The sequence below is a fragment of the Phalaenopsis equestris genome, unplaced genomic scaffold (genome assembly GCF_001263595.1).
Source record: "Phalaenopsis equestris unplaced genomic scaffold, ASM126359v1 Scaffold000094, whole genome shotgun sequence".
NCBI lineage: Eukaryota > Viridiplantae > Streptophyta > Magnoliopsida > Asparagales > Orchidaceae > Phalaenopsis > Phalaenopsis equestris.
The window spans coordinates 3918073-3939599 of record NW_018164536.1 but is presented as its reverse complement, the minus strand read 5'-3'; the positions used below and the strand labels follow the sequence as shown (position 1 = coordinate 3939599).

The following is a 21527-nucleotide window of genomic DNA, read 5'->3' as shown; positions in this document are numbered from 1 at the left end:
TACTAATAACATCCTCATCTATATCACCATCACCATGAATAATAGATCCAAGATATTCTGAACTAAAATTTGTGAAAGGACATGTGGACTAGATCATGAATTTTAGCCACATATTTTACATTTCATAATCAAAGATTCAATTACACTAGAACTATCAATATTTTCATCACCCACAACACGATCATTTAATACGGTCAAAATGAGTCCAACATAATAATTTATCACATAAATAATTTTTATATCCAATTCAAGCTCAATTTAATTTAGATCCAAGTCAATTCCATTTTTATTTGAGTTTGATTGATTAATTCCTTAGTTGAATATTAAAAATAAAATAAGATAACAAATATTATCATTTTATTCAAGAAGATTTGCATGCATACCAATCAATTCCAACTTATTTACATATCTAAAATCTAAACTTTAATTTTTTACATACATACATACACACATACGTATATTTCATTTTTTTTTTTAAAATAGTAATATTTTTAATCTGATATGAAATGTAAAAATCAAAATTTAGGTATTTAATATATAAATACAGTAAAATTGAGAGGTATGTACGTAAATGTTCTTATTTAATATTTGAATCAAATCTACAATTCTAATGTGAATAAAGATCTGCCGTCCATCAAATATTGAAGCCTAAGGTTAGGGTTGCTTTCGAGTGGGGATTTGGAGCGGGGCAAACGAGCCTATACTGCTCGAGAAAGCCAGGCCACGGGGTCGACCCTGCGGCCGGCTTTCTTCCTTTTTAGCGGCAATCAACCGTTGCCGCTGAAGGAAAGCACGCGAAAATTTTTTTAACTTTCCGGTTTGGGGCCGCGACGCTCGAAAAATGAGGCCCCAGATGGAGCCTAAGAGGGGCAAAATAACATGGCGTCTTTTCGTGTAAATAAAATAGTGATGATTGTAATTATTTTGTTATATTTTTTATTTGTCTTCCACGTGTTTTCGCAGGGATTTTTAATCCCATTTTTAGGATAGTTGTTTATCGCACGCCATCATAAGAATATGTTCATAGGGAACGTAAAAGAACCTAACACAGGGGAGCCTGGGTTAAGCTCTTGTTCGTGGCTCGTTAAAAATTATCACTATTCGTGTTTGACCAGTTTATATTTCCAACATAAAAATTTTATTTATGTTTGACTTGTTTGCTTAACGAGCTGAACACGAGATATTTGCGAAAAAAAAACTATTTTGACAACCCTAGTTATGCATGCAACCGTTAGAGGTGTAAACAAACAGAGCTTGAGTGAGTCCATACTCGATTTGTTAAAAAATATTATTGTTCTTGTTTGACTCGTTTATTTAACAATCTCAAAAAATTTGTTTGTGTTTGGCTTGCTTGCTTATCGAGCCGAACACAAGCTATTCACGAACAATATATTAGAATATTCATTTAATCTTGAGAATTTGGTGTTATTTTGGTCGTACCACAGCTTTATTTTGGTAGTACCACAACGTAACGTTTCTTTCATGTGGATTTGGTGTTACTTAGGTATTATCACGGTGATACACCGGTTGGGTTTTGTAGTTGTTTTCCATCTCCGGTTGTTCGGTATAATATAAGTTCTGGGCTGATATCGAACAAATCAAACACGAGCTACATAACGAGCCGAACACTAGTTATTTGCGCAAAACGAGTTGCGCAAAACGAGCCGAACACTAGTTATTTGCGCAAAACGAGCTATTTTGAAACGTTTATTTATTTATTTGTTACTTATTAAGTATTAGAAATATAATTTTTAGAAAAAATAGCATACATAGCAACTAATTTTTATGAATTTATTATCTCACATCTAAAGTTACATTCTTACCCAAATAACATTTTACTTATAGATAAAAATATAAATTTAACTGTTAAAATGTGATAATGAATAAATAAAACAAACTTTTGGAGTTCGATGTCTAATTACATTGGATCCGCTTTCTTTTCAAATCCCTCACGATCGATTTCTGTCCCCGAGAGAAATTTTTTAAAAACCCTCACTTCGATCTCCCTCCGTAGCTCTCTGCGGGCATGGTTTCGAGAGACGTCCAGCCAATTCCTCGGCCATGGATCCTGGATCTCGTTCCACTCCTTGTTGTCTTTCTCATAGCTGCCCACGTATTGGCGCTGGTAACGATCACCTTCATTATCCGATCTTCTTCTCATCCGCACTGATCTAGAGCTCATTTTGATATTGTAATTGTACATTATGTTTTCTGGTTAGGTTTATTGGATCTATCGGTTAGCGACTGATAAGCAAAACCAGAGGAGGAAGGCGCACTAGGGTTTGTTTTCTACTGTAAGCATTTCCACCTCTTTAGTCCCATAATTCAGCGAACGAAAAAAGCTACTTTATATTTTAATTGGTAGTTTTCATGATTGTTATATATCATTTGTGTTTTAGGGGCTGTTTGGTATCCTGTGTTAGGCAGAATTTAAGGAAGATTTGGCTTATTTCCGCCAGACAGAATTTTCAGCTCCGTAATTCATGGTTTTGTTAATCACATCATTCACAGGATTTAATGGGATTCAAGAATATCTCCCCCAATAATCTTATATCTCGAAACAATTCACTTAACTATATATCATGATTTAACCACATTTGACAGCTGCCATGCTAAATACTTTTTAAATTTTAATCCTCTATATTTTTTAAGATTTGATTTATGAGAGTTCTTATGTCTTATCCTATATGCAGCCAAACAGTTCCTTATTGATGTTTTTGTTAAGTTTTGATGACTTTTATAAAGGAAAAATTTAGGGCAGTGATATTCTAATAAAATTTTTGGCATGTATATACATACTACCCAATTCCTATGTATTTACATATCTAACATCTAAACTTTACTTTTTAACATTTAAACCACCTAAATCTTTCCTATCACATAAAAAAAATATCACTATTTTAACTTATAAAAGGGGAATACACATTTTTATGCATGGGCAAGGTGACATGTATGTAAAAATTGAAGTTTTGATGTTAGATAAGTAAATATATAAGATTGGGAACAAATTATAACTAAGGAAAATTTACATACATATCACACAATTCTTATCCTTGTACATATTAATACTAAAGTTTGATATTTACCTTTAAGAAATTTTGTTATAAAAACCTATGCATGAAAATGTGTATTTCACTTTTTAAAAGTAAATGATAGTGGTATTTTTGATTTGATGTCAAAGATTTTAGTGTTATGTATATTAATATGAAAGTTTAGGTGTTGATATGTAAATATATAAGAATTGTATTGTATGTACATAAATGGCCCGATAACTGAATCATGTATAAAACTATTCTAGAGAAAACTCATGAACTTGAATTTTAGAAAGGGTTACAAGACATTAATATTCTTCGTATGGAGAAACTATGATTATACCCTCATCCTAACATGATGGAAAAAGTTGTGAAGTTAAATATGAGCAAGTAACTGACAGGTAGGCATAACCACAACATAATCGGAGGAAGCCATTGAAAATAACCAAAAAAATGAAGAAATTATTAACCAAATATAAATTTAAAAACTTGTTTTATTATACCTGCATCTCCTTATTTTGTGTCAACGGTACCAAAAGATTGAAGAACCAACTCTTTCTTCCGAACATTGTTTTCTTTGGAGAAAAAAAAATGTTTAGAGAGTACATTCACAAATAGTTAAGAGCTGGTGAAATTAAATCAACTACTAATTATGTCTTTTTCTTGGGTGGAATTGTCATTTCCTAAAAATTTGTGAAGCAGCCATTGATTGCATTGTCTACAATGGAGAATCAACTAATAACACATCAGACAAAACTAGCAATTATGTACAATGACTTACTGATTTTTTAATGTGCATTCCCATGATAAAGACAACATTTTGCTTGCCTAGAATTTTGTAACGATCAATCTACCACTCTAGTATTCAATAAGATAATTTTTTTATTAAAAAATAGCGCATCTAATGGAAGGATAAAAGCAATTAAAGTATCATTTTATTTGTAAAATTAGAAAAAAACATCCTTTTTGACAGTAATAGCAGCCTAAAATTTTTATCGCTAAAAACCTAAACTTGCAATTCCCATAACACTTTAAAAAAAAAAATCCCCTTCCGTACGTTGAGGTATATTTTGATAATTTATGGATTTGTTATTGCATTTAATGTTGCCAAATTATATTTACAAGGTTAAACTTGTCTTTAAATATTTTTTTAACAAAATGTTTGATGACAAAGCGAGGATCACATGCCAAGAAAGAAATTATTTATAAAGAAAATACCAATGTTCGATTAAAACCTAGCAACTCAAAATCATTTTCATTGATTTTTTTGCTGTAATCTAAATCACTTTGGTAATTGAATTCCTCTATACGCTGCGATGTTTCCCTTAACGTCGTGCTTACCCGTGACTCGCCTCACCCAGTTGAGTAAAATTGTGCTTATCCATGCCTCGCCTCACCCAGTTGGATTAAACTTAGCATGAACCGCTAAACTATTATCTTTTTATAAGAAAATAAAAGTGATAAACCAATTTGTAAATCAAATTAAATTATTTATTTTAAAATGGAGGGGAAGTTATGAGTACCCTCAAGCATTGTTTGCTTGCAAGATTCAAGCAAAATGTAAGCAGATATTAACCTAAATCATGCCAAAAAACAAAAATGTAACTTTAAATCCTAAGAAATCTTAAATCATAGATTATACTTTAAGTGCAATAACGATTATATTTTTGAAGAATATGATTAAGATAATAATGTTTTGAGGCACTTTTTAAAATTTAGTAGACGTGTTAGATTTGGGTGTTGCTTGGTTGTAAGTAGGATTTAGCTCATAAGATTTTAAAAAAATTGTAAATTCAAATTGAATAAATATAATCTCCTCAACAGCATAACAATACTGAACTTTTAAGCCCAAATGGGTACAATGTCAATAAAACTAAGATTTCAAAACAAAAAAAATTAATTAAAAAGAAATATTAATTTCAAATTAAGGCAATCACAAAAAATTCTCAATTCAAAGAAAATAAATTTTGTTATCTTTTTTCACAATTTGAGCTTGAGAATACTAAATTCATATGTAAATACTACCCACCCATCACCTAATCCTTGATTAATTGTCTTTACTTCCAACGTAATCATGCATAATTACTAATCACTTTACTTCAAAGTTTCAGACATATCTTAGCCCCTAATCACAAGACGAAGAAGGTGGAAGTAAATGGTGACGATGATAGCTAAAGTGAAAGCAGCGCTACTTGGCCGCGTCGTCTTGATTCCAAGAAACTCACGCACTAATGGTGATGAAATAAACCTAACAATGTCATTTCTCTTCTTCAATAATACATAGTTAAAACCTGATTCGCCCACAACAAACTTTAACATCTTTTCGAATCAACGAATCTAAAACTCCCCTTTATGCTGTTGTTATGCACGGAGCTTACTCGTTACCGACTCAAATTTAACAGCTCTTCTTTCGTTTATCTTGTCTTTGCTTTTTCTGCGACTTAAACTTGGATGACTTTTGGGAAACTCGAAAAAAGATAAAAAATATACAATTACATACAAACTACCAAAAACATTGATATTTATAAATTATCTATTCAAATATTTTTTTGAATAATCTATGTATTTACGCTTGGCATGATCAAACTATTGATGATTTGATAAAAATGAAAAATATGGGTTGAAATTTTACAATAAATTATGATAATTGAGTGAGAATTTGAAATTAGACAAAAGGGGGTGGTTAATTTGTAAATTGAAAGTTTTGAGTGGTTCAGATGTAAATTGGTCCCCCCTCCACACTCAAAAGTTTCAATTTATAAATCAACCACTCTCTTTTGTTTATCTTTCAAATTCTCACTCAATTATCAAAATTTATGGTAAAACTTCAACTCATATTTTTCAATTTTATTAAATTATCAATATTTTGATTGTGGCAAGCATAAATACACAGGTTATTCAAAGAAATTATTTGGGCGACTAATTTGTGAATATCAATGCTTTGGGTAGCCTGTATGTAATCATGCCTTTGTTATCTTTTTCTCGGATTTCCCAGAAGCCATCCACGTTTAAGTTGCAGAAAAAACAGAGACAAGAGAAGCGAAAAAAGAGCAGTGAAATCTGAGTCAGTAATGAGAAGTTCCGTGCATAAAAACAACAAAAAAGAGAGTTTCAAATGCTTCTAGACCACTCAAAACTTTCAATTTATAAATCAACCACTCTCTTTTGTCCATTTTTCAAATTCTCACTCAATTATCAAAATTTATGGAAAACTTCAACTCTTATTTTTCAATTTTATTAAATTATCAATAGTTTGATTGTGGCAAACGTAAATACATAGGTAATTCAAAGAAATTATTTGAGTGACTAATTTGTGAATATCAATGTTTTGGGTAGCCTGTATGTAATCATGTCTTTGTTATCTTTTTCTCGGATTTCCCATAAGCCATCTAGATTTAAGTTGCAGAAAAAGTAGAGACAAGAAAAGCAAAAAAAAAAAGCAGTAAAATCTGAGTCGGTAATGAATAAGCCCCGTGCATAAGAACAACAGAAAAAAGAGTTTCAAATGTGTTGATTCGGGAAGAAAAGTTCTGAATTTCGTTGTGGGCAAATTAGGGTTTAACTAGGTATTCATTGAAGAAGAGAAATGACATTGTTGGATTTATTTCGTTGCCAGTATGCGTGTTTCTTGGAATCTGGGCAACGTGGTTAAGGTAGCACTGCTTTCGTTTCAGTTATCATCGTCATCATTACTTCCACATTCTTCTTGTGATTAAGGGTTGAGGCATGCCATAAACTTTGAAGTAAAGTGTTTAGTAATTATGCATGATTATGTTGGAAGTGATGACAATTAATGAAGTATTAGATGATGAGTATCATTTACATATGAATCTAGTATTGTCAAGCTCGGATTAAGAAGAAGATAATATAATTTATTTTTTTTTAATTAAGAAACTTTTGTAATTACATTAATTTGAAATTAATATTTCTCGTTAACTTTGAAATCTTAGTTTGATTGATATTGTAGTTAATTGGACTAAGATTTCAGTTTAGTTATGTCGTTAGAGGTGATTATGTTTATTAAATCCGAGTTTACAAATTTTTTACAATCTTATTTGAGTTAAATCCTACTTATTACAAGTTGCAACTAAACATCACCTAAATTTAACGTCTTCTAAAAAAAAAAAAAACTCAATACATTATTATCTTAATTATATTATTTAAAATATAATTGTTATTGCAGTTCAACAAAATAGAATGTATAATTTATGTTTTAAGATTCCATAAGATTTAAAGTTACAACTTTGCTGTTTGGCAGGATTTAGGTTAAATTCTACATAAATTTTGCTCAATTCTTGTAGCCAATCAGCACCTAAGGGTAGCTATAATTTCCCCTCCCTTTTAAAATAAATAACTTAATTTAATTTACAAATTATTTTGACAATTTTATTTTCTTATAAAAAACAATAGTTTAGCAGTTTGTGCTAGGTTTATTGCAATTGAGTGAGACATAGGTAAGCACGATGTTAAGGGAAACATCACTATGGATAAGGGAATTTAAGGGCAAAATTGATTTAGATTATCAACAAAAAAGATCAATGAAAGTGATTTTGAGTTGCTAGGCTTTAATTATACATTGTTTCTTTATAAATTATTTTTTTCTTAGCATATCATTCTACCTTTGTCATCAAGCCTTTTGTGAAAAAAATTATTTAAAAATAAATTTAACCTTGCAAACATGCTTTGGCAACATTAAGTGAAATAACTAATCCATAAGTTGTCAAATGAACACCCTCAACGTACTATGAGAGTTGCATGATTTGGTTTTTAGCAATTAAATTTTTAGACTGATAGTACTGCCAAAAGGAGGTTTTTTTTTATTTTACAATAAAATTATACTTTAATTAATTTTTTTGTTTCCATTAGATGCTCTATTTTATAATTAAAAATTTTTCTTATTGAATACTAGAGCTGTAGATTAATCATTACAAAATTGTAGGCATGCTGCATGCTGCATGTTGTCTTTATCATGGGAATGCACATTAAGAAATCTATAAACCATTGTAAATAATTGCTAGTTTTGGCTAAAATTTAATTAGTTGTCCCTCCATCGTAGACATTGCAATCAAGACCAACTTCACAAAATTTCAGGATAGAGTGATTCCATCGAAGAAGAGGACATGATTGGTAGTTGATTTAATTTTATTCGAATCAATGATCTTTTTTGCATGGTTACTACCTTTGATGCACAAATTCTTCAAATCAAAAAGTCGTTTAGTGTCAGACATGGACATGGCTCCGGCAAGACATAAAGATGTCCAATTTAATTAATATTTTAAAAAAATGTGGCACACTTGTCCTATATTAATTAATTTAAATTTATGAAATTTTTTATGACAAACTAAAAAATATATATAAAATTTAAGATTGATTTACATGCATGCAACTCAATTTTTTTGAATTTACGTTTCTACCACAAAAAAATTAATTTTCACATATATGCCACCTATGTATATATATATGTGTGTGTGTGTGTGTGTGTGTGTGTGTGTGTGTGTGTGTGTGTGTGTGTGTGTGTGTGTGTGTGTGTGTGTGTGTGTGTGTGTGTGTGTGTGTGTGTGTGTGTGTGTGTGTGTGTGTGTGTGTGTGTGTGTGTGTGTGTGTGTGTGTGTGTGTGTGTGTGAGTGTGTGTGTGTGTGTGTGTGTAAAATAAATGGTGAGTTTTTTTTTTTTAAATTGAAAATTGTGGTATAGTAGATGCGATATGAAAGTTTCGAGTGACAAATATAAAAATCAAAATTTAAGTGTTAGATATGCAAATATATAAGAATTTAGTGCCAAAGAAGTTGATGATTCTTTTTTTTTTTCCATTTAATGAATAATTGATTTACATAACTTAAATCTTGATGTAATCCAAGATAATTTATGTTTATTTTTGCTATGTCATAAACTAAACAATTATTTATGAATATCTTAGGGACCTTTTGGGATCACTTTTATTTTTTCTTTTTCTTTTTTATGTTTTGATTTAAATTAAAACATATTTGGTTGAGGTAGTTGTTTTTAATGACACTCAAAATATTTTTTATATGTTTTGATTTTTTTAAAATATAATTTGATTAATTTAAAAACATGTGTGTGTGTATTAGATCAACTAAAACATAAAATAAAAGTGATGGCCTAACAAGCTTTTAATTTTTGAAAATTAATGCTATTATTTTTTTTAGTTTTGTTTTTTGTATTATTCTTTATATTTTATACTTTATATCTATATTTTTTAATAATATTTAGTATAATTGTGTGTTTATATCATATATTTTCAATAATAGACGTGTCTTGTGTCCATATCCGTGTAATATAGATTAGGACCTTCAATTTATATAGGAAAACCAATAAAATGTAAACTATTACAAAAATTACCTTTCAAATACCTAAATGCCTTATTTAAGTTATTGAAATATTGATTTAGAATTCGCACTCACACAATATTTTCTGAGCACTTTGTATGGTGTGACATATAAGGGTTCTTTTATATCAATCCTCAGTAATGAGGCGACACAATAGTTACTGAACCAAATTTAAACAACATTAAATAATAATTTACATCAAATATAAGAGTACATTCAATAATAGTAGTTTTCAGCTATTTGAAATCCAATTAAAAAAAGATATGAATAATGCAATGATATAAGGAAACTTGAAAATTAGAAATATACTCCTTGAGATTGTTTGACAATCTAGGTATCGAAATGTAGAGTCAACATAAAATAAGAGAGTGAAGATAAGGAGGCGATAAATATTATTGTGAATAAGCTTTTGAACCAGAGTTTTTAGAGAAATATCACCAAGAAGTAATTAGTTTTGACTAGAGAGAATGGAAAATCAATGAATGACTTAATGTCTGTGAGAAATAGTGAAGAGAAGGACATTTGTGCATAGTTATTATTGTAGGTGCTGAACCAGACCAGAAAATTTGAACAAGGATTTTGCTTTGAGCTTTGATTGAGCACACGATGCTTTGATGCGACACAAGGAAGAAGTATGCAATATAAACTTTGCTGTGATACTTCGGGCATACTCCGAATTTTAGTATTTTTTATTTGAAATTTTAGTAGTTTTTTTATCAATTTGAAGTTTAAATTATGTTAAAAGCCTTGTGCAAGTGAAATTTAAAAATGAAGCCTTTATTATGGTATTTTACTCCTGAGAGAAACCTCAAGCTTAAAAATTATCGAATGTGATCAAGATCTTTTTGAGGACCTACACACTTCTCATTGAGATGATACTTCGGGCATACTCCGAGTCAATCAAGAGGGAATTTCTCTTGGATACAATCTTTCAAAATTGATTGGGATAACCTAGGTCATATTTTATGGAAATTTGCATTGTATTTATTTGGGTCAATCCTTCTAACAATCTATTCACTTAAACTATTTTTAATTTTTATCTATCAATTATTACAATTTTACTAATATATTGTGATCTAATATTTTTTTTTTCTTTATTTAAAGTATCTAATTTTTAATTATCTCCACATATAAAAAAAACATTAACCCCTCACCTTCCCTTAATTTATATGTATTCTTCTTGTTCATTATTCCTAACCTATTCTTCTTTATTTGAATGGAAAAAAAGGCAGGTAGTTCGCAGATTGGAAAGAGGAAAAAGTTTAACTGAAGAAAAGAACTTAGCTGTTGAGGTTAAGAATATCAGTATATAAAGGAAGAATTTTTTTTTTAAACTTAATTGGACATTAAAACGTACATTCCCTTGTAAGCACCAGCCCTCAAAACTATTTGTGGCTGAACTCTCTACTCACCTTTTTTCTCCAAAGAAATGAATGCTGAAAAGACACAGTTGATTCTTCAATCTTTTGGTACCTTTGACACAAATGAGGAAGACACAGGTACGATAACGTCTGTTTCTTAATTTATATCTGGTTAATAATTTCATTTTTTGGTTATTTTCAACGGCTTCCTAGTTCCTCCCATTATGTTATGGTTATGCCTACCGGCCAGTTACTTGCTCATATATAACTTCACATCTTTTTCCATCTTGTTAAGATGGGGGCATAATCAAAGTTTCTCCATATGAAGAACATTGATTTCCGGTAACCCTTTCTAACATTCAAGTTCATGAGCAATCTCTAGAATAGTTTTATACATGATTTAGTCATCAGGGCATTTACATACATACAACATACCATACAATTCTTATATATTTACATATCTAACACCTAAACTTACATGTTTATACAAAACACTCAAATTTTTGATAATCCATAAAAATACCACTATCAAATACTTTTTAAAAGTGAGATACACATTTTTCTGCATAGGTTTTAATAACAAAATCTCATAAATGTAATGTTCAAACTTTAGGTGTTAATATGTTGAAGGATAAGAATTGTGTGCATGTATGGAAATTTTCCTTGGGTATAATTTGTTCCCATTCTTTGGATTGTAGTAACAGATTTGTCATGCTTTCTTTTTTAATAGCTAAATTCACGTGCGATTTTCTTGGTCTTTTGACTAGTTCTCAACCATATTATAGGAGGTCCAACTACATTGCTTGGTTTACTGGAAAAATAATTTCGGTCAAAAGCAAAGCAATTTTTTGTACAAGTATCAGGTTACTTTAATAGATATAAAATGGTCGGTCTGAAGCAATCAAAATATGCAAAATACACAGAAGTTAGAATTCACCTGAATAGACAAACAAAGCAGTGACCCCCATGCAGGGTAACTAGCACATAAGCAGTAGGATTTAGCTTTAATTTGAATAATTTTCATGTTAATCTATCCTAAATAGTAGGGCTATAATTGAGTCGAGTCGAGCTGAGTATATCGTAAATAGAATTGACTTGCTAATATTCTAAGTTATTTATGTTTGGCTAAAGCTTGAGCCAAGCTTCACATGTATGTTCAAGATTGGCTTGTGTAAAATTTTTAATTCTCGAAGTTGATTTATACTTTATTTATTTATGTTAATTGAATGAACGTTTAAATGTGTTAATAAACAAGTTAAAAATTCAAACTAGTGTCAGGGTCAACAAACAGTTTCACCTAAACCCTAAATAAATAAGCAATTAAATAAATTTTGAGTTGTTATGTTATTATTTTATACAATTTAAATAATAAAATATATACTTTGCAAATAAGCTTTCTTGCAGTCAAATATTCTAAGTATGTACTAGTAAATTAGTTCATTAAAATAAAAAAAAAAGTAAGAATGAATTGCATTAAATTAGTCAGCATATTTATTAATTATATCTTAAATAATTTGAAAAAAATTAAAGCTAAAAAGTTATGAATATTATTGAATAAGAAGTATTTTGTGTGAAACAAACTCATGACAAATCCTCAAAATGATTGCATCACTTTTATCTCATTAAAAATAAGCTGATTTAATATAACTAAAAAAGTCAATAAAAAAAGAACTCATCAATTTCGTCGAGGAAAAATATATTATAATTTCTAACATTCATTTACTTGGAATGTGTATATTGTTATGGACGAGAAATTCAATCAACTTATTAATATTTGATTAGTTGAATAATTTTTTAATTAATGATTAATTAACTTAATAAATGAGTAATTAATAATTATTAAATTATTAACAAATTATAAATTAGTTTAACTGAATTTTTAAAAATAAATTATATACCTAGTGAATAATTAATTGATCATAAACACCATAAAAAATAATAAAAATAGATAAACAAAATTAAATTAGTCTTAATGATTTTGTCATTAATAAGTAATATTATATTCATAATTGTATTGATAGACTTAAATTTTGAAATAAATTGCAAAACAAATTCGATGGATTTAATTCGATTTTAACTTCTCTCATGTCAAACAATTTTTAGAATTTAACCACCACAAGATTTACCAAATTTGAATTTGCAGGATTTGTTAAATGCTACTTGTAGCCAAACAACCATTAAAAAATAGTGTATAGATGTGTGTGTGTGTTGTGAATATAAGAAAAAATGAGAACTAGAAGTTGATTTATTTATATACTAACTATTATTAATCTAAATAGTTTGTTATAGTTAATAATAATAAAACTTAAGTCATATATTTTAATTATAAATGTATTAATTTTTAATCACTTATATCATTTGTAATTTGGGCAAAGGCAAAAGAAGATTTTTGGAAACTGTGAATGAGAAGAAAAGGGCGTGAATAAGGCAGAATTGTGAAAAGAGAAGAGTGGTTGAAGGCCTGAATCTATTGTGTTTTAAGTGAATCACGATCTATAGATGAGGAAAAAATTAAAGATATATAATATTATATAATTAACGTTAATTATGTGATATATATATATACATATATATATATATATATTATAATAATTAATTAATATTAAAAGGTGAGTCGAGCTCAGAGTGTTCATCAAGTGCATTGATCCATTTGCAATAAGGCTTTAGAGCCAAAATCGAGAATCAAGACGTTTTCTTTCAAGGCGAGGCGTAACCCTCAAAAATAGAAGAAAAAAAGAATAGAAAAAACTCATAAAATTAAACTAATTCATATGTATGACATGTAAAAAGCCACAAATCTTGATCAGTAAACTTATAATTTAAATATGCTAATAAACTTCGCCAGTTCACTTAATAACACATGCATATAGTTTCCCAAATCTCAAATATAAAACAAAATTGTAAAAAATTGAAATAAGCTTTAAACATTAAACTTAAAATTTGCTACAAGAATCAGAATCTATAGCGATATCATCATCATTTTTATCATCTTCGGAAGAATGATCATATGTAATAACTCTATGTTCTTCGAATTATGTGTTATCATCATCTTCAAATCTTCTTCAATCATCATATATTTCATTTTACTCCCTACATCATATAACATTGAATTCAATATAATTTTAAATAAAATAATAAATTAGTAACACAACAAAGTAATCAATTATACTTTAATTACATAATTACCTTGAGATTTTTTTGAAGCTCCAACTCCATTTTACTTTTTTCTTTTAAATGATTGTGAAGTAGAAGTTGCTCCCAACTTAATATCTCTATGACCGCTTTTATCATTAGACATAATATCATCAATAATCAAATGATCTATTCCATCACTATAATTTTTTAGATGTTGCGGCTTCAAGTGTCTATCATTTAATTTTTTATTGAGTATAACATAAACAAATTTGTTCATTCTACCTGCAGCCAATCAATTTCTTCTCTTTGTATGCAGTGAATTGAATACGCTCCAATTATGCTCACATGTTGAAGCCGAATAAGACTAATAACTTTCACGGCAAATGTTTTGAGTTCAGACACATCATCTCCGAATTGTGTTCACTAATTTTCTAGCATAAGATTAAATAAAATTAGCTATATATATTAAGATAATAACTTTATATGTAAATGATAAGCCTAGATTTAAAATTATAGATAAATGATATTTACCATGTGAGCGTGTCTTGTAGCAGGCTTGAGCTTCTCTAAATCCAAACATTCCATTTTTTTAATGAAAATCTTCAAGTTCATCATTCGCTTTAAGATAATCAAACTCAGGGACAGTAGTATACATGTATTTATATAAACTTGCACTAATCTCTTTTTGAATATAAAAGTCATTGTCGTAATGAAATCGAGGATTCAAATAATATGCAATAGTATTTAAACGTTGATGGAGTTGACAATCTCATTTGTCGTCAATGATTTCCCATATTTCCTTGTAAGCTGCTTCTTGTCATTCTAAATCTTTTGTTATTTCTCATTTTTTTTGTTCATAGCTTCATAAAAAAATTCCGTGGGAGGACCCCTCTCACCATCAACCATTCATAATACTTTCACTAAAAGCGCAGTAGTTTTCAAAGCATAATTAATATTGCACCAAAATGACTCATCTCTCATAATACTCTTCTTCACTTGCTTTCCTCTTATTTTTTTGCCCATGAACTTTTATCCCATTATTCATAAGCAAACATAACCTCCAAAGGTTGCTAGAACTTTTTAAATGTGTGCAAAGTCAAATTAGTCGTGACAAATCTTGTAATTGTTGGTTGGATAATTTTTTATCTGTGAATTTTTTTGCCCGATACCCTGGAATGGTTGTAAATAAATTTACTTACTGTCTTTGTTTTAAGCAAAAGAGATTTTGTTACAACAATTATTCCAATTTTTCAAGTATTAAATCAAGACAATGAGCAACACAAGGAGTTTAGTAAATGCTTTCTTTTATTCATTAACATCCTTCCATCACCTTTATAAGCACTTGCGTTATTTGTAATAACTTGAACAACCATACTCTCCCCAACTTTTTTAACAATTCCATCAAGCATTTTAAATAGCAATTGTATATCTTTTACAAAGACCGATGCATCAATATATTTCAAAAATACCATTCCATAAGGTTTGTTAATAAGAAAACTTATAATACTTTTTTGTCTGATATCAAACCAACCATATGATATTATAGTAACATCTATCTCAACCTATGTCTATTTCACTTCATCTACCATTCTTGTCGTAGTTCTAACCTCTTAATCCAACATTCAAGTTAGCATCTCATGCAAATAGGAAGTTATAGCCCTCTCCCTTAATTTTTAATAGAATGAAACATGTTGATCCATGAAAGTCTTCTAATCATATTAATGAGATTCCATTCTCATAAAAACACCTTCAATATCTAAGCACTCTATTTCTATGCTATTTTGTTGAAGAAGGAGAAGGAATTGTTTGAGAGTCAATATTGTCATCTTTATCTACATTCACAACAAATCCATCCATTGGTCCTTGAGTTCTTCTATTAGAAGAAAGCAAATGACTTCCACTGTTGTAATCATCATATTGGGAGCCAAAGTATGAATTATTCCTAATCATTTTTTCTATGTTTCTTTGCTTTGTTTCTTTTAAAGTGACTTTTTTAAAAAAAAAATTCAAGACATTCTTTTTTGACTTCATTTGACACTCTCTCATGCTCTAATACTTACATGTGTGCAAGCCAAGTGATCTTGAAGTCTCTTAATACCACCAGTAATTCACTTGTCACAAAATTTTTATTTCAAGCATATCTTTTCTTTGCACTTTCTCCTAACACTTCAACTTGAGTCCCATATTTTCAAGTTGGACCTTTTCTTCTTATACCACCACCCATTATAAAGAACACATGCAAATGTTTCTTCAAACAAAGCAATTATTTAAAGCAAAAATGATTGTTCATATTATAAGCTACATAAATCAATGCAACATGACCATTTAAATTGAAAATGTAAAGATAACTTTGCCTTCTAATTTTCACATTTATGATTAAACAGACAAATCATTTTTAATGCAAAATGAAAATGATTTAGGAAATATAGGCATAATTTCATCAATCATTGAGAATTTGATAAAATTGAAAAAGATAACCTTGCCTTCAAAACATACACTTTATTGGCTCCATAATTCAACTGATGATTAAATGGTTGTCAAAATCTGAAATTACCAAGAATCTGAGAAAAAAAAAATGATTCACTCCACAAAAAGGAAGCCAATATCCGTCAAACTAGACAAAATCATAATCCCGCGTGCAAAACGTTGTTGAATTATTCAGGAAATAAAAGGTAAAATCTATCAATCATTGGGATTTTGATAAAATTGAAAAATATGGGTTGGGGTTTTATGTTGAATTTTTATATTTGAGTGAGAATTTGAAAAATGGATGAAATAAGGTGCTGGTTATGTAAGAACAATGTCTCGATTGCTATGTATCCCAAAAATGTTAAAATTGAATGCTCACGGGAAAAATAAGAGGGTAACTGGAATTATGTCTCGGTTGTGCGCGGAAATGCAAGTAGGAATTTGGAATCTCCTGATTTGCATCAGAATTTTCTCTATATAAAGAATTAGCAAATTAGAATGATAAGTTCTTACATATAGTGCCGAATATCAAATTTCCTTATTCTTCCCTCAGCTAGAAGGACGATTATTGTTTTTGCTAATTCCAACTATAAATTTATGGCATATTCAAAGTTCACGAACATATAGATTATTTAATACACCAATTATGCCTCAAGTTGCAATAATATGAATATTCGATTACTGTGAAATAAAATAATGGAATATTTTAGAGCATCATGTATGATTTAGCATTATTTTAGATGTATGCGTTACCACTATCTTCCTATGTTATTTTATGGAGAAATTTAATGAAATTGGAATGCTAAATGTCTTCAAAATTCTCTTAAAAATCATGAACTTACTTGCTGCCATGGTACGCACATTGACTGCGTATATTATATTTATCTAGGAAGATAATGGTAATGGAACAATTGTTATTTGTTTTAATGCTTTTGGTAGACTAAACTTTCACCATCTCCCTTTAAGTTCTAGCTTAATCATTTCACCGTGTATCTCTTTGTTTTTGAAATACGTTCAGGATAGAAAGTTATAAAATCAGATATATCATTATCAATTTTGAATCCAATGGGGGTAAAATCCTAACCAAGTTTCAATAGTTATGGGGGCAAGCATCAATGATTTGGAGAAGATAAAAATTTAAATTTACATTTTAATAGCTCTGTTCTTGTCTGCCTTTTGCTTCAAATTTTATTTTTATTTTCTACATTATCTGTGGTAATCATCATGTTATGAAGGGCTTGAACTAAGGTGCTGATGTATGACTTATTACCGAAACAACAATGAAAACCTGTCATTATCCAATATCGAATCATTTGATATATATAGATCCATCTTGCTAAGAGATGATTGATATTAATGGTGTGGGGAGGAGTTTTTTGGAGGATTGCTCTGTAGTGTGCTAATTTATTTCGGCTGTAGGTTTTTTTTTTACTTACTTTCATTCTCACCTCATCATGCTTTCTTCTTAAAGCAAACATTTAGAGCGCATTTAGATGTCTTACATACATATTGCAATAAATATTTGGAAGCATTGCCTTCCCTTAGGATAAAATTTTGAGGCATTTATGCATACCATCCGATTCTTATTATTTACATATCTCACACTTAAACTTTACTTTTTACATTTCTGCCATAGTTTTTCATTTCACATAAAAAATACCACCTTTTAAACTTTTAAAAAATGAAATTCACATTTTCATGCATAGGTTAGGTGACATATATGTAAAAATTGAAGTTTAGGTGTTAGAAGTTTAGGTGTTGAAGTTTAGGTGTTAGATATGTAAATACATAGGAATTTAGTGGTATGTTTGTAAATTTACCTTAATGTAATGGTCCTACCACCTATCTATTCTATTCTGTTTTTCACATAAATTCATGATTAATCAGTGTAGGTTCTACAATATATGTAAAAATTGACGATTAATTTTTTTCAAGTACATTAATATTTGAATTTATGAATTAGTTTGTTTGGATGTTCGAACACGTGTGCCCTTGATGAGCTAAGTTTCCGGGACAAAAACAACTGAATTGCATTCATTTTTTGGTTTAAATTTTCTTGCTATGTTTTTGTTGGGGTAGCTCCAGTGGCAGACAAGATCAGAGAGAGTCATTTTGCAACCCCATCACTCACAAACTATTGCAATAACAGTATATGATGCTTAAAAAGATTCAGATTTTGTTCATTTTTTTGTAAATTTCCAACTCTTAAGGGCATTACAATTATTTTGTTTTGGGCATTATTACATTCATTGCACTCAGTTCTTATGTATCTATATATCTCACATATAAGCTTTCATATTTACACACATAGCACTAAAATCTTTAATATCACATTAAGCACCTTTATCACTTTTTAAAAACAAAATACATTTTTTCATGTATAGGTTTAAAGAACCAAAGTGCTATGTAAATATAAAAATTTAGGTGTGATGTATGTAAATACATAATAATTGTGTGCTGCCTCTGTTAATCTTTGAGAGAATTGTTCAGTAGGACATCCTCTACATCCGTAGCATACTGTTTTCCTCTCATCCTTTTAAATTCAGAAAATTACTGAAATAATTCTGATGGTTAATACATTATAATTAACTAGTTTGTCATATCACAGATGGCCCGGTTAAGGAAAGATGCAAAGATCAGAGAGAAGCCCTTTTTGGCGAACCCCGCTGTGTTAATTGTGGACGTTATGGAGAATATATATGTGATGAAACTGATGACGACATATGCAGCAAGGAATGCAAGCAAATTCTTCTATCAAAGATTAAAAATGATGAAAAACCAACCTTAAAAATCAGTATTGCAAAAGTACCTGCAAGTGATGAGTGCTTTTATGTCAGGGATGATAGATCTTCCGCAGAATCTCTGAATATCAATCAGATTGAATCTTTAAGGGCAAAACTCGGAATTTCTGTCTGGGGAGAGTCCGTTCCTGGTCCCATATTGTCTTTCTCATCGTGCAATCTTCCAAAAAAACTTGAAGAAAATCTTGAGAACGCCGGCTACGGGTTACCTTCGCCCATTCAAATTGTTCCTGGTCCCATATTGTCTTTCTCATCCTGCAATCTTCCAAAAAAACTTGAAGAAAATCTTGGGAACGCCGGCTACGGGTTACCTTCGCCCATTCAAATGCAAGCCATCCCTGCCGCACTGCTTAATAGAAACTTAATTATTTCTGCAGACACGGGTTCTGGCAAAACTGCATCTTTTCTCATTCCCATCATTTCACGTTGTTCTCACATCCGACTTCAACACCTTCTTCCCAGCGAGAGAAAGCCATTAGCGATGATTCTCGCACCGACAAGAGAGCTCTGCATTCAGGTGGAAGATCAAGCTAAAATACTCGCAAAGGGTTTACCTTTTAAGACGGCTCTCGTGGTTGGTGGAGATGCGATGGCTTCGCAACTTCATCGTATGCAAAAAGGCGTCGAATTAATCATTGGCACGCCCGGTAGGCTGATCGATCTCCTCAGTAAGCACGACATCGAGCTCAATGAAGTTCACATGCTTGTTTTGGATGAAGTAGACTGCATGCTGCAGCGAGGCTTTCGAGACCCGGTGATGCGGATTTTCAAAGCGCTTTCACATCCTCAGTTGTTGATGGTTTCCGCGACAATCTCTCATGAGGTAGAGAAGATGGCAAACTTGATGACGAAAAACTTAACCTGTGTGTCAGCCGGGAGTCCGAACATGGCGACCAATTCTGTGAAACAAATTGTGATTTGGATTGAATCCAAGATTAAGAAAAAGAAGCTTTTTGAGATTTTAACTAGCGAAAAGCACTTCAAGCCTCCTATGGTTGTCTTTGTGGCTTCCAGACTAGGAGCTGATCTCTTATCTGAGGCAATTACTGGTACTACTGGCCTGAAAGCTCTTTCTATTCATGGAGAGAAGGCTATGAGTGAAAGAAGAGAGGTTTTGAGGCAGTTTCTTACAGGGGAAGTCTCCATTTTGGTCTCCACGGGTATTCTGGGGCGAGGAATCGATCTATTAAAGGTTCGACAGGTCATAATATTCGATATGCCGACTTCTATGAAGGAATATGTTCATCAGGTTGGAAGGGCTTCAAGCATGGGAGAAGATGGAACTGCAATTGTGTTTATTAATGCTGATGATAAGAAACTTTTTCAGGAGCTTTTTCATAATTTGAAATCTGTTGGAGCTGCTATTCCAAGGGAGCTTTCCAATTCACAGTATGTGATGGGTGGATACTCACACGCAAGGCAACGAAAGAAGAGAAAATTTGGTGCGTAAGACTTTATTCGTGTTTAACTATAGAAATATGTGTAGAAATTTTATGATTCTTTATATAGACTCGCCAGGTACGCTTTTAGTACATTCTGGTTATGTTTGTATTATTCATGAATCGACTTTTAAGTTGGGGTAAATTGTGTTGGTTTTTATTGGTGAAATATATATATATATATATACACATAATGTGATGCCTTCTAGTGATTTATGAACGAGAAATATTAAGCTTGAAATGATGCTCCAAAATTTGCCATAGTAGTTATAAACTTATAAATCAACATTATTAGAATATTTTTATTTATGCTTCTTCGGACGGTGCATCATTTGGATATAGGCACATCCTTATTGTGGGATGTGTATAATATACCCAAGGCAACATGGTATTTTCACATAATAGGGGTGCCTAACAATTATATATAGAGATGATTTCTCAAGTCTTGCTTTGATGGTTTTCATATCATACCCTCTTTGCTTAGAACTCTGATGGTGAGTTTGGAATATCTCTTGTTCTCGTCAACATGGCTCTTTCGACGGCTAGGGTTTCATCGGCTTCATTAGTATATGTTAAGGTTTTATGTGACATTCATTTTGAGGTTTCCTTCCTTGTTTGTGATAGGATATGTTAGTTATGCACAATATATAACTTAGGCATCAAACCATTAATGAAACCATCTAAGTATAGAAACTTATTGTCGCCTCTCGAGTGGTGGAGTCAAGGGGTGGTTCGAAGAGGCGCTCATAATTCTAAATATTTTAATATTATATAAGATACCTCAAATTTTGTATTTTTAAACATAAATATTTAATAATAATTTATTATTAATTATATTTTTTAACCTTCTTTTTTTATTTTGCATCTCTTTTTGGTATGTTGGTTCTATCAGAAGTGAAGTAATGAACTAATTTGGTGGTTACCACCGAGTTCCTCTGCGTGT

At 30.4% G+C, this 21527-nt stretch overlaps 1 protein-coding gene across 1 annotated transcript; it reads left to right on the top strand.

The window, feature by feature from the left end:
- The first annotated feature begins 1936 nt into the window (after nucleotides 1–1936).
- Nucleotides 1937–20744, top strand: LOC110020323 (DEAD-box ATP-dependent RNA helicase 41). The gene is made up of 5 exons (XM_020718385.1): nucleotides 1937–2125; nucleotides 2220–2294; nucleotides 10608–10878; nucleotides 18953–19334; nucleotides 19437–20744. Exons 3-5 carry the CDS (start codon nucleotides 10809–10811, stop codon nucleotides 20593–20595), a joined length of 1611 nt encoding a protein of 536 aa, XP_020574044.1. The 5' UTR covers nucleotides 1937–2125; nucleotides 2220–2294; nucleotides 10608–10808; the 3' UTR covers nucleotides 20596–20744.
- The last annotated feature ends 783 nt before the right edge of the window (nucleotides 20745–21527 follow it).

Bases quoted from the DNA above. Each gene is read 5' to 3' on its own strand.
- LOC110020323 (XM_020718385.1), top strand. From the start codon at position 10,809: ATGAATGCTGAAAAGACACAGTTGATTCTTCAATCTTTTGGTACCTTT. The intron at 10,879-18,952 runs GTACGATAACGT...GTCATATCACAG, and splicing joins CACAAATGAGGAAGACACAG to ATGGCCCGGTTAAGGAAAGA. The intron at 19,335-19,436 runs GAACGCCGGCTA...AGAAAATCTTGG, and splicing joins AAACTTGAAGAAAATCTTGA to GAACGCCGGCTACGGGTTAC.